The 12,787-nt window shown below is 36.8% G+C and overlaps 3 protein-coding genes across 3 annotated transcripts; all 3 read right to left on the reverse strand.

Annotated features, from left to right (window-relative positions):
- Positions 1-6,541: 6,541 nt before the first annotated feature.
- On the reverse strand, positions 6,542-9,791 carry LOC115482794 (serum response factor-binding protein 1-like). Its single transcript, XM_030222857.1, has 2 exons — positions 9,236-9,791; positions 6,542-6,826 (listed from the first exon to the last, which is right to left on the reverse strand). The coding sequence occupies exons 1-2, from the start codon at positions 9,441-9,443 to the stop codon at positions 6,597-6,599; spliced, it is 438 nt and encodes a 145-aa protein (XP_030078717.1). The 5' UTR covers positions 9,444-9,791; the 3' UTR covers positions 6,542-6,596.
- Positions 9,792-9,817: 26 nt separating this feature from the next.
- Positions 9,818-10,472, reverse strand: LOC111601459. The gene is made up of 2 exons (XM_023318039.2): positions 10,007-10,472; positions 9,818-9,944 (listed from the first exon to the last, which is right to left on the reverse strand). Exons 1-2 carry the CDS (start codon positions 10,392-10,394, stop codon positions 9,865-9,867), a joined length of 468 nt encoding a protein of 155 aa, XP_023173807.2. The 5' UTR covers positions 10,395-10,472; the 3' UTR covers positions 9,818-9,864.
- A 1,458-nt stretch (positions 10,473-11,930) lies between these two features.
- Positions 11,931-12,601, reverse strand: LOC111601490. The gene is made up of 3 exons (XM_023318077.2): positions 12,397-12,601; positions 12,179-12,331; positions 11,931-12,118 (listed from the first exon to the last, which is right to left on the reverse strand). Exons 1-3 carry the CDS (start codon positions 12,569-12,571, stop codon positions 12,105-12,107), a joined length of 342 nt encoding a protein of 113 aa, XP_023173845.2. The 5' UTR covers positions 12,572-12,601; the 3' UTR covers positions 11,931-12,104.
- Between the last annotated feature and the right edge of the window lie 186 nt (positions 12,602-12,787).

A 12,787-nucleotide genomic window follows, 5' to 3' on the forward strand; every position in this document is an offset into this window, starting at 1 on the left:
CATAATTTGCTCTTATTGTTGCATATGAGCCAAACAGCACCAATCAACCATGGCTGACCCTGAGCCATTTACCAATTGGGTGTGCGAAGGTTGCTTTTCAAATGCCTAACGATCAAGTTATTTCTTTTCTCACTGTTTTGGCTTTCGCCGAGAGGAAATACAATACATTTGACCAACAACCCCAAATCGAGGCATGGCTGTAATGAAGTCTTCTATATGCCAATTATGGCGCTCGTGACAACTAATGAGGAGTTGCACAGCCAATGAGCTTTACTCCAACCCGGCTACGGTTTAAACTACTTATAGCTTATGTATTATGTATATTGTATCAACAGCTGTCCAAATCTCGTGTTGAAAGTACAACAAAACATATCTTAAAGTATACCGAAATATTTATGAAATTTTTTTAAATGACAAGCTTTATTTTTATTATTTATAAACATTGCCAACTATTCCTTTTAATTGGGAGGCAAGAGCAAATAAATTTTTTATTTAATCAGAGATTAAAACAGATTTTATAATGACCAAAAAACACCAACAACGAAGAATATTTAGTAGGGACCACGGGAATATTTACTGGGTATTCCGTGCTGGCCATAACCAGAAGAGATTGGAGCACCGATGCCAATTGGAGCACCAATTTGAGGGCCAATGACGGATCCGTGAGCAGGTAACTGCTGGTAAACACCACGATGGTAATAAGCTGAGGAAATTCCACCAACTCCTCCAATTCCATCAACTCCTCCATTTCCACCAATTCCTCCAATATCCCCAATTCCACCAATTCCACCTGTGGAGAGAGATTTTCCAGCGTATCCATTGTACTGACTTTGGCTACCTAGAACAGATCCATAAGCAACAGGAGCATGGAGACCAGGTCTGTAACCCGTTGAACTAGCTCCAACTTGCGACACGTACGACGGGACTGGAGGATAGGCGACAACTCCGTATGCCAGGCAACTAAGCAGGATAACGTATACGACTGACATACTTGAAAATATTTAAAATTAAATAATTTGTAGTCTTTAAGAAACTGCTACAGATCGTTTAATAGTTGGTGAACGACTGATATTCTTTTGAGTAACTTTGACTCTTTTATAGCTCTTGCTAAACGACGCTTCTCCAGCCAGTAAATATGTATATTTTCATATTGACCCACGTCCAATTTGCTATTTAGATCATCTAAAGGTCAAGCGGTAGGCACATAAATTAAATAATTTAAGATAAGAACTTGTAAAATTATCTCATTAACTAATTACAAAGCGTTGATTCGGAATTTCCCAATGCTCCCGTCAATCTCAACCCTTTAGCTGACCAAAATTTTGACATATAATTTCATATTTCATCACACATCATAATAAACAGTAGAAAATTGATAAATCTACTTATAAAATATATGCAAGCATATGAAGTTATTAATCTTCTTTGCTTCAATGATAAGATGTCCATCCTAAGGATGATCACTGATAGTCTGCTGGGGTGCTACTCTCACAAATGTGCTCACAAATGTTTTTTACCTGCCCTCTAAATATTTATTTTATTAAAAAGATAGAACACATTTGTATGTCTAATTTTCTATAATAGAAAATAAATTTTTTTATGTTTCTGAAATATTGGTATTTTATTTTAGAGTTTTTTTAGAGAAGATTTACATCATGAAAAATAAGGTATATAATATATAATTTGATGTGAAGAAAATGTTGTTTGTTTGGGGGGTCAGCAGTTCTCAGTTTCCAAATCAAGAGTCATTTTAGTACGGAGCCTTGACGCCGACTGTTCGGGAACCATAGCCGGAAGCTGGTTTCTGACCAACATTTTGGGGGATGGATGTGATTGGACGCACTGCACCAATACCAGCGGATGGGCCACGTCTTGCGGCATCTCCAGCATAGGTTGGTCGGCGTTTGATAGGTGCAGATGCACCAGGTCCAAAAGCAACAAGACGCTGGACAACTGGGCGTTTACCTCCGAGGGATGGAGCTCAAATGACAGTTGGCTGCTGTATCGATGGAGCAGCGACAATAGGACGATAAGAAGATTGACGTTTGCCACCCACATTGGCTGGAATTTGATTACCACTGGGGCGTGGAGCAGCTGGGACTGAATCAAGGGGTGCAGAAACCACTGGACCAACGGCAGATGGACGGCTGCCTGTACCCTTAGCTGGCAGCTTTGATGGTCCCGAAACAGCAGGTCCCGACACGACGGGTGGGCGTAAAGGCGGAACAGCAACACCTTGGCTAGCTGGACGTCCTTCCACTGGTGGTAGGTAGGATGATGATGACGGCAAGGCCATGATACCGTAGGCCAGGCAATTCAACAGGATAACGAAAGTAGCTGCCATTTTAGTACTGGGAAACAAGCAGATATTTGTATTGTTGGAAAATTTGTTTGCTGGCAACTGATATTTATTCTGATCAGACTGGACGCTTTTATAGATCCGACTCCTGAAAACTTAACCCCAAGTGCATTAATATTTTAATAAGTCTGATCAAATTAGGCTGTGCTAATTGATCTTTTAAGCTCATTAGGGCAGTAATTAGCTAACTACAGGAGTTACGCTTTGAACGAAATGAATCATGCATTTCCAGCAGGTACAGCTTAACAATTGGAAATAAAATCGATTTCTATTCTATTCATGAATTTACTATGTCTTCTTCTATAACTTTATTCTCAATAAAATAATAAATATAATATTAGTTTTAATATTAACAACATTTCAAAAATAACAATTAAGTGTACTAAAATGTTGTTTAAATATCTTTATTTAATTGGTTGGTAAATTATAAATGTTTTCGTTTTCAAGTTTAGTAGAGTCAAAGGCTCGGAAGGTCTGAATGAGATTTAGTAAGGAGCCTTGGAGTTCACAGTACGAGAGCCGCTAGGAGAACGTGCATCGGAGTTAGGCCTTTCGGTGGTTCCGGCAAAAAATGGTCGCTGTGGAACCGGTGCAGGCGCGACAGGTGCGGAAACAATAAGTCGCTGGGAAACTGGGCGTGTACCCCAGATTGGGCTTGCTGGCAATATAGAACCCGGACCCACTGAAGGTAAGTAGACACCAGAATGTGGAAGCGCAAGACTGCCGTATATCAAGCAACTCAGAATGATAACTAAAGTGAAATTCATTTTTATCATCAGGAAAGAAATAGTTATTTGAATAAATAATAAAAATGTTGCTTATTGGTAACTGAAACTAATTCTGATCAAACTGGACGCTTTTATAGATCCAGCTCTAAAAATTAGAAAAATTCATTTATGATTTAATCAATTACACAAAAAAAAGATTACAGCTTGATACACTTAACAATAATTTATAGGGACTCATTACTTGACACGCCCCAGTTTTAAATAAGGGTAACCTCACTTTCGTGGCTTCACCCTTATATTGCTCGAAAGTACAAGGTAATATGAAGTAATGAACTACAGGTGTTAATTAAAAATAAATCTTATAATTTAAAAATCTTGATTAAAAAGCTTGAAACAAAAAAAACCACGTATAAGTGCAAATAATATTTTGATCTATATAAATATTTAATATTAAAAAGCTTTTGGGTATTTAACGTGCATTTTAACACTCGTTAACGGAGTCAAATGAGCATATTGGCTGGACCATTTTCTTGGCAGAGACTTAAGCCAGAATATAATAATAAATTATCTTATATATATATTATATTAAAATATATGAATCGAATCAATTATTTCTCTCATTTACAGTTTGAACATCCAAGCACTTGAGATAGGTTTGTGTCCTTTAAATATTGAGTCAAAAAAAGACAATTTTAAAATAAAATTAACTTTTTTACAGCACGAATTAGTATTGCGCCCAAAGAAATACTTCTATATTTGTTTAATTGCATTGAATACGTCCACAATATATTGTTTCAATCACTGAAATGCACAACTTTTAAGTCTAGAATTAGCAATGATTTGGTATTGTGACAGTTAGACAATGGAAGTGACTTAAGTGGTGACCGCAGTTTTGAAGCTGTGGATTTATTCATTTTGTAAATTTGCAAAGATATTTTTCTCAATTCTAGAATAGAATAAGTGTACACAGCTTAATTTTTGATAGAATATTGAATCTATCTATATAAATTAATGTTTATGACTTATAAAGCATCAATCGTCAAAAAATCTGTATTCAAATATAAGACTAATCAGTGTCTGTGCTCCTAGAATTCCGTATCATAACTTACTTACATTTTGGATTCAGAACAAATAATAAAATAAGAAATAAGTAAACATTTTAAATGTTTCTGTAAATATTAGTTTATATTCGTATTTTCATGCAATTGATACGTAAATTATACAATAATCGTTTTCATCATATGTTTCGAGGGTCACAAGTTCGGGATTTAGGAGCTGATCATGTATTTATCTGATGTAATGAAATTTAGTAAGGAGCGTTAACGCCGACAGTACGAGGGCCGTAGCCGCTCTTAGATCCAGTGGGGATTGGCCTTGGGGCTGGTCGCTGTGGAGCAGGAGCAGGGACAGCAGGTACGGGAACAACAGGACGCTGGACATCTGGCTGCTGCACAACAGGACGATAAGCAGATGGACGTTTTCCAATAGGGCGTGGTACAGCCGGTGCAGGCACAGCAGGTCCTGGAGCTACAGGTGCTGGAACAGATGGGCGTCTGCCCACTCCCTTAGCTGGTGGCAAATAGGATGGTGAAGGTTGGTTAACTGCTGGAACTTGGACAGTTGGGCGTACGGCAGGCGAACTTCCAGGCGGCAAGTAAGATGATGATGGAGGAACGGCTACAATGCCGTATGCAAGGCAGCTCAACAGGATAACGAGAGTGGCGGCCATTGTTAAATATTCTGTCTGTGTCTACGGTTGAATTGTTGCTTGCGGACAACTGATGTCTTTGTTGAGAAATCACGTCGTATTTATAATTCCAAGTCCCTCAGAAACATTTGATCAAGGCACTCCATTAAGATTTTAATCGCCAGCTAAACACAAAACAATAAAGCAAAGCTAAATACTTGATAAAGACTTCAGTCTAATAACCTGATTATGGATACAGAGTTTACAGTTTGGACTTGCTCCAGTTTTGAACGGTGGTTGACCTCTGAACTTTAGAATAATAAATGCAATCAAATTAGAGATTGGCAATTGGCTTACAGAGAGTGGCCGTCTTTACCAAATGAGTTTTAAGACTTTGTTTTTTTAGGATAAGAAAATTTTTAATTTAAGAAAATTATATTTTCATTAATTTACTAATCACAGGTCCAATGCTGAACTTTTAACTATTCTATGCTAGTTGGCTACCTAGGCAGTGGCTGATTCTTCACGCCTTTACATTTTCCACAAACTTTATTGATTTCCACATGTAGTGTCCTGGCTAGGATTTTATTGTGTTTCAATATTCTACCGCCTGTTTAAATATTTTGTTTTTTTTTTTGTTTTCAGTAGCTTTTGTGGAACCTTCTTGCAAAAATTCGGTTTTCATCCCAGACTCGGAGTTTAATGGGCTAGATGCTTATCTCTTTGGGATCATTCATCTTGGTCGCTATGGCCAACAATTTCCAAGCTATTCCTATTGCATTTATCGCTCTTTCCGCTCTTGTGTAGGGTCTCAGCCCATGCAAGTCATTGTTGACATTATTTAGTTTATATTTTAGCGGTGGAAATGGTTCCTATGAGCGCTCTTTTCGGTTTTGTGTTTATTCGAAAGTTCTGAAGACTTTCTCATATTCTAAAATGTCAAAAAATGTGAGTTTAATTCTGAAAGTTGCATTCGGTTCTTAATAATCAAATTCAGGATATGAGCATTAACCTGTTGGTTTAGTATTATGACTTCATTTTATTTTTCTTAATTTTTAACACATCTCAAAAACCGTACTACGAGTATGCTGTTAAAAAATTTGAATATCAATTATTTATTACTATCATCCCTAGCAGTATATATTGTTGTGCAACTGTTAAAGAGTTTTTCTTACACAGCATTTTAAAAATTTTATTTCAAGTCTCTCTACACATGTCAACCAGCTTTGGATTTCAGAGAGCCCAGCATGTAATGGGAAAACTATATCTTTCACACTTTAACTGCTAGGATTACCAACTACTTTAGATAGATTTCTAGCCTTTAAATATTGAGTAAAAACATTCTTGTTTTGGAATAAAAAATAAATACAAAAAAGCAAATTATTTTGACTGTTTAGCAAACACAGAAGTGGGAATGTCTTAAGTCGAGATAATTTTAGCCTTAAATCTGTGAATATATTGCTTTGGAAATTGACAATATGTATTTCTTGATTCTAGACAGAATAATTTAATAGCTTCAGCTTCTAGCGGTGAAAAGCATATTACAAGAATTTACAAACTTTCCAAAAGCTGCAGTCAAATATGAGACCACTCAGTGTCTGCGTTCCTAGAATTCCGTATCATAACTTACTTACATTTTGGATTCACAACAAATAATAAAATAAGAAATAAGTAATCGTTTTCAAGGTTTCTGTAGATATATATTTATTTTATTATTTTTATACAATTAATTCATTATAATATATAATCGTTTTCAACTATGTCGAGGTTCACAGGTTCGGGTTTCAGGAGCTGATCATGTATTTATCTGATGTAATGAAATTTAGTAAGGAGCGTTAGCGCCGACAGTACGAGGGCCGTAGCCGCTCTTAGATCCAGTGGGGATTGGCCTTGGGGCTGGTCGCTGTGGAGCAGGAGCAGGGACAGCAGGTACGGGAACAACAGGACGCTGGACAGCTGGCTGCTGCACAACAGGACGATAAGCAGATGGACGTTTTCCAATAGGGCGTGGTACAGCCGGTGCAGGCACAGCAGGTCCTGGAGCTACAGGGGCTGGAACAGATGGGCGTCTGCCAACTCCCTTAGCTGGTGGCAAATAGGATGGTGATGGTTGGTTAACTGCTGGAACTTGGACAGTTGGGCGTACGGCAGGCGAACTTCCAGGCGGCAAGTAAGATGATGATGGAGGAACGGCTACAATGCCGTATGCAAGGCAGCTCAACAGGATAACGAGAGTGGCGGCCATTGTTACAGATTCTGTCTGTGTTTACGGTTTAATTGTTGCTTGCGGACAACTGATGTCTTTGTTGAGAAATCACGTCGTATTTATAATTCCAAATCCCTTAGAAACTTTTGATAAATGCACTCCATTTAGATTTTAATCTGCCCCTATACACAAAACAGTTAACTGAACTTTAGAATAATAAATGCAATCAAATTTTAGATTGCAACTGAAAATACAAAGTATGTAAGTGGTAATACAGGTAATTGGCTTACAGTGCCTGACTGACTTTACAAAATAAGTTGTAAGACTTGGGTTTTTAGGTCAGAAAAACTTTATAAGAATATAAACAATATTTTCCGAAGATTGTCTTATTTAATTCTGAAAGTTCTATTTTGCATTGCTTAAGCTTCAGTTTTGGTGGGGATTAGCTGAGAAGGATTCTTGCTAATCTAAGGCATGATGTGAGCATTAGCTTGTGGGATGGTAGTGTAACTTACAATGATTTATATTTATATATATATATATTTATATGGGCTCCCTAATTCTATTCTAATGGTTGTACTTCTGTTTCTGGCTAGTGTTTCTTTTCTGAATTTCGGGGTAAGTCTTGATCCTAATCTTTTGTTTTTTTTTTTCAAAGACGAAATCTCCAACACAATATTCTTTTATAACCTGGTCTATGGGGCTCTTGTTGAAATGTAGAGCTTTCTGATTACATTTGAATACTGAAAGCTGGTCGCACATAGACTAACGTCTTGCGTCTTGTTCATATTCCGAATGTATTCTTGAATCTTATTACGTTAGATGCAGCCGCTGTAAAGCAAACGCAAACTAAACACTTCTTTCTAGTATGCTCTTTTGTTATTTATTAGTTGTCTATGGTAAGAGAGATTGAATCCATATAATTCGTCATTATCGGTTAACAAGCAAATTAGGGTTTTTAAATATGTTAATAGTAAATATGTTAATATTAATACCTTTTTAACTTGCCATCGTGAGTTTTGTGGCTGAGTATAAACGTCAGCGCCTGATGATCAGGGTAAATAGATTTAACAGCTGCTTCTTATTCAAATAAGAATTTTTGTATTTTAACCGAATTATGTTACGCCTATGTTATGTTTTATGTAATTTACATATTGAGCAAGAAGTGGACAACAAGTTAAAATATAAAAAATTGTAAATGTCTAAGTTACAAAATAACAAATTAATTTCTTTCTGTACAATAATTGCTTCATTTTATTTATTTGCCGATGCGTGGAAATCAGCATAGTGCACAGTACCACAATAAATACTGGAAGATGCCTTCAGTTGTAGCAGCAATCAGTGCTGAACTTTATTTAATCACGGCGCTATTTAAACACTCATCTGCCTTGGATCATGGCTTGCGTCATCTTGCTACCCAGTGAGTAGTTGACATATCGGCAGCCTGGTCTGTGTGTAAATGGCTCCACTGGCAGCAACATCAACACGCGCCTATTGCCCGTGCTGTGACCGCACTTCATGTTGTTGAGAAGCTACCAAACGCATGTTTGATTCACTCAAATAAACTTCTATTGTTTGCCTAGTAATTATGTGAGCTCGCAATACTTCGACTGTTTGGCAAACACAGAAGTGGGAATGTCTTAAGTCGAGATAATTTCAGCCTATAATCTGTGGATACATTGCTTTGGAATTGACAGAATGTATTTCTTGATTATAGAACGAATAATTTAATAGCTTCAGCTTCTAGTGGTGAAAGCATATTACAAGGATTTACAATCATTCCAAAAGCTGCAGTCAAATATGAGACCACTCAGTGTCTGCGTTCCTAGAATTCCGTATCATAACTTACTTACATTTCGGATTCACAACAAATAATAAAATAAGAAGTAAACGTTTTCAAGGTTTCTGTAGATATATATTTATTTTATTATTTTTATGCAATTAATTCATTATAATATATAATCGTTTTCATCAACTATGTCGAGGTTCACAGGTTCGGGTTTCAGGAGCTGATCATGTATTTATCTGATGTAATGAAATTTAGTAAGGAGCGTTAGCGCCGACAGTACGAGGGCCGTAGCCGCTCTTAGAACCAGTGGGGATTGGCCTTGGGGCTGGTCGCTGTGGAGCAGGAGCAGGGACAGCAGGTACGGGAACAACAGGACGCTGGACAGCTGGCTGCTGCACAACAGGACGATAAGCAGATGGACGTTTTCCAATAGGGCGTGGTACAGCCGGTGCAGGCACAGCAGGTCCTGGAGCTACAGGGGCTGGAACAGATGGGCGTCTGCCCACTCCCTTAGCTGGTGGCAAATAGGATGGTGATGGTTGGTTAACTGCTGGAACTTGGACAGTTGGGCGTACGGCAGGCGAACTTCCAGGCGGCAAGTAAGATGATGATGGAGGAACGGCTACAATGCCGTATGCAAGGCAGCTCAACAGGATAACGAGAGTGGCGGACATTGTTAAAGATTCTGTCTGTGTTTACGGTTTAATTGTTGCTTGCGGACAACTGATGTCTTTGTTGAGAAATCACGTTGTATTTATAATTCCAAGTCCCTCAGAAACATTTGATCAAGGCACTCCATTAAGATTTTAATCGCCAGCTAAACACAAAACAATAAAGCAAAGCTAAATACTTGATAAAGACTTCAGTCTAATAACCTGATTATGGCTAATATTACAGAGTTTGGACTTGCTCCAGTTTTTAACGGTGGTTGATCTCTGAACCTAGAGCTTCGAGCCTGAACTTTAGAATAATAAATGCAATCCAATTATAGATTGCAACTAAAAATACAAAGTGTGTATGGCTGACTTTATCAAGTGGTTTTAAAATTAAGTTAAAAGCAATTGCTCTCTACAAAATATCAAACTTTAATAATGATTATTCATCCAGCTCAGCATTCCTTAATTTTTGCTCTGAGGGATACTCAACACATTCGCCTAGAGCGTAGTACGAATAGGCTGTGAAGAAATGTGAAGATTCATAGGTTATCACTGTCAATGATTCTGAACTGAATACTCACCCCTTTCCTTGGTGCACATATAATTGCGCATCTCGCACTCATTGCTAAAGGTGATGTATTCCTCCTGGAAGAACTGAGCGCAGACTGGAGCGAAGTCTTTCTTACACGGCCTCTCGCAAGTCTGCTTGCAGGTCTCTCGATCCGTTTCAACCAGCTCCGACTTGCCCTGATCACGGCGCGCACATTGCTCCACTTTCAGCAGACAGCTATTATGGAAAACATGGCAACGCTCTTCATCGGTCGCCCAGATATATTCCTTCTCCGCCGAGCATTTGTACTTCACGCTGCAGTCGAACAGGCTATGGCGCGCCTGAGTTTCCTCCAGCATGACTAGAAGTAGCGACAAGGCAATTGCCAATGCTAATTGATTTTTGCCGCTGTTCCGCATCTTTCCCTTTGGCTGTTTGCTTCGTAACTTGGCTATTTGAGCGGCATCGACACGTTTTTATATGACTCTGCATGAATTGACGTCACCTCGTGGGATTTTTGTTAGACCTCAGACCTCAGATAATGAACCTTATTTGCGTTTGTTTGTTTATGCAAGTACAATGGATATTATTTTTATCGCTTGATCGACAACTTTCAATTATTATTTATTAAAAATTGTATTTTTATTTGAATTAAACTCTTACTAATAATTACAAATTAAATTACCTCAATTAGTCTATTCAATTATATGGAATTTTCATTACCTTTTAAAAAGTTCATAATTTCTGTAGTTTAATAATATAATATATAATTTATATCTAATACAAATGAATCAGAATATTTCAGTTTTCTCAAACTCGTCAGTAGTGTTACTAGGGGATTTTTTTCTAACTTCAGAAAAGTTTTTGAATATAAAAAAACTTAATGAAAAGTAAAAAAAACTATGGACCTCGTTAGGTTATTAAACAGGTTTGATGATGCCTTCGAAACAAAGTATAAAACTAAATTAAGGTTTATTAATTATTGTTAACAAGTTTTAATTACTGTAAACATAAAATAAAAACATAAATTTCGCATTTGTAGCGGATGTTTTTTTTTAGAGTTATACTAGCTTAAACCATAATAAAATAAAGAAATATATTTGTAATATCAATGGAACGGGCTTTGTTGGATACAAAATCGTATGCTCTTAGTGTTTAAATATGATTTTGAACACGGTTGGCTCGTACAAGGCTCAATCTGGAAGAGCAATTTTCAGAATCATCACAATCATGACTTTTCTCGCTATAGAAGGCTTATGGATCAATGACGAACCGACGACCAAAATACAAATGCAAATTTCAACAATCTGCAATCTTTAATCGAATGGAAGTCTATTCATAATTAAAAGCCAAACCTGACTCAACAAAAGGAAATTGTCAACTGTTAAACGAGTTTTTAAGTATTCAGTTATAAAACTAAAAAAAACACAATTTATATAATATCAAAGTTGTCTAAATAGTTCCTGCAAAATGTTAATTATACAAAATTGATTTCACTTTGTGGAGTTCAATATATTAAAATTCAATATATTGACTGTTCTTGAGCTATTGATACAATCTGTAAAGCTGATTATTCAATTACTAGTCAGCTTTACAGATTGTATCAATAAAAATGATTCATACGAGTTCATAGCAACTCACAATAGCTAAATAGTTCAACTACTAGCCAAGCACTCAGACTAAAACATTCAGATTTCTAAACATTGATTTCGCTGGCAGTTCGTCTTATCACACTATATAATATATAAGCAGGGTTATCTGTTTGGAGATAAGCTGCCTAATTTTATTTGCAATTAGCTTTAAAAGCCTGTTTTAAAAAGTTAAAATTCACAATCAAATATATCTATATATATATCAACGCAAACAAATTACCAACAGTTTTAGGTCTCTTTAAAATATTAAAGTAAATTATCAGATTTAATATATGAACCAAAATTCACATAAATATGTTAAGGTCAAGGCAGAGTTATTTTAGTTGTATATTTTGAGTGTATTAATTTCATTCTTAAAATATCTTCGAATGCTACGTTCCTCATAATACAATGGTACTGCAAAATCCTATAGTTGAGTCATATGAGTACGAGATGTAATTGTATATTTAATTCCATTTAACTTAAGTTTCCATGGACTTAGTCCAAAAAGGCTGTAAAAATAAACAAGATATAATTTAGACCTATGGTCACCATATAGACATTTTACTCACTTTCACCAGTTAGACAGGTGTGCACAATCTTTTCGCAGGCATTTGAAAAGTTTCTTAGTTCGCCTTTATAGATGCCTCCAACTGGCTGATAAACTTGTGGACAGATAGTGGGGCAGAGCTTCTGGCACTCCTCCTTGGTCGTAATGGTCAGTGCTAACAATCAAATTTGGGTTTAAATAAATATTGATTCAATTTAATGAGCAAGTTCTGTTGCTTACGCGGCTTCCTGTGACCGTTCTCCTTATCAAAGTAACACTTATTACGGAAAACTTTGCAGCCGTGACCTACTGCCCACACAACATCCTCAGTGTCGGGACAATCAGTCGAGATGCCGGCGTGGACGTGGGCTAAGGCTATGCCAAGCACTAAACAAACAGAGAAAACCAGCTTCATTTGAAATACTAAATCGACTACTGCCCGTTGCTCTATGTAATGGGTATATATAGCTGATTCTCAAAATGAAACTAACTTGAGTATTTGAACATTTGTGTATTAGTATGTATGTTTATGAAAATGCTAATAGGGTGAGGCAATGGGTCGGCCGAGATTGAAGAGCAGCTGATAAAATAAACAGATTTCGTTCTCTCTAAAAAAACACATGTTGTTCAT

Source organism: Drosophila hydei, unplaced genomic scaffold (assembly GCF_003285905.1).
Source record: "Drosophila hydei strain 15085-1641.00,03,60 unplaced genomic scaffold, DhydRS2 tig00000063-arrow-pilon, whole genome shotgun sequence".
Classification (NCBI taxonomy): domain Eukaryota; kingdom Metazoa; phylum Arthropoda; class Insecta; order Diptera; family Drosophilidae; genus Drosophila; species Drosophila hydei.

What these genes read in the sequence shown, in the direction of transcription:
- LOC115482794 (XM_030222857.1), bottom strand. Translation starts at nt 9,443, where the DNA reads ATGTCCGCCACTCTCGTTATCCTGTTGAGCTGCCTTGCATACGGCATT. An exon ending in TCCAGCCCCTGTAGCTCCAG is followed by an intron (nt 6,827 to 9,235) that starts GACCTGCTGTGC and finishes CATCTGTTCCAG; the next exon opens with CCCCTGTAGCTCCAGGACCT.
- LOC111601459 (XM_023318039.2), bottom strand. Translation starts at nt 10,394, where the DNA reads ATGCGGAACAGCGGCAAAAATCAATTAGCATTGGCAATTGCCTTGTCG. An exon ending in TATGTGCACCAAGGAAAGGG is followed by an intron (nt 9,945 to 10,006) that starts GTGAGTATTCAG and finishes ATTTCTTCACAG; the next exon opens with CCTATTCGTACTACGCTCTA.
- LOC111601490 (XM_023318077.2), bottom strand. Translation starts at nt 12,571, where the DNA reads ATGAAGCTGGTTTTCTCTGTTTGTTTAGTGCTTGGCATAGCCTTAGCC. An exon ending in GAACGGTCACAGGAAGCCGC is followed by an intron (nt 12,332 to 12,396) that starts GTAAGCAACAGA and finishes TTTGATTGTTAG; the next exon opens with CACTGACCATTACGACCAAG.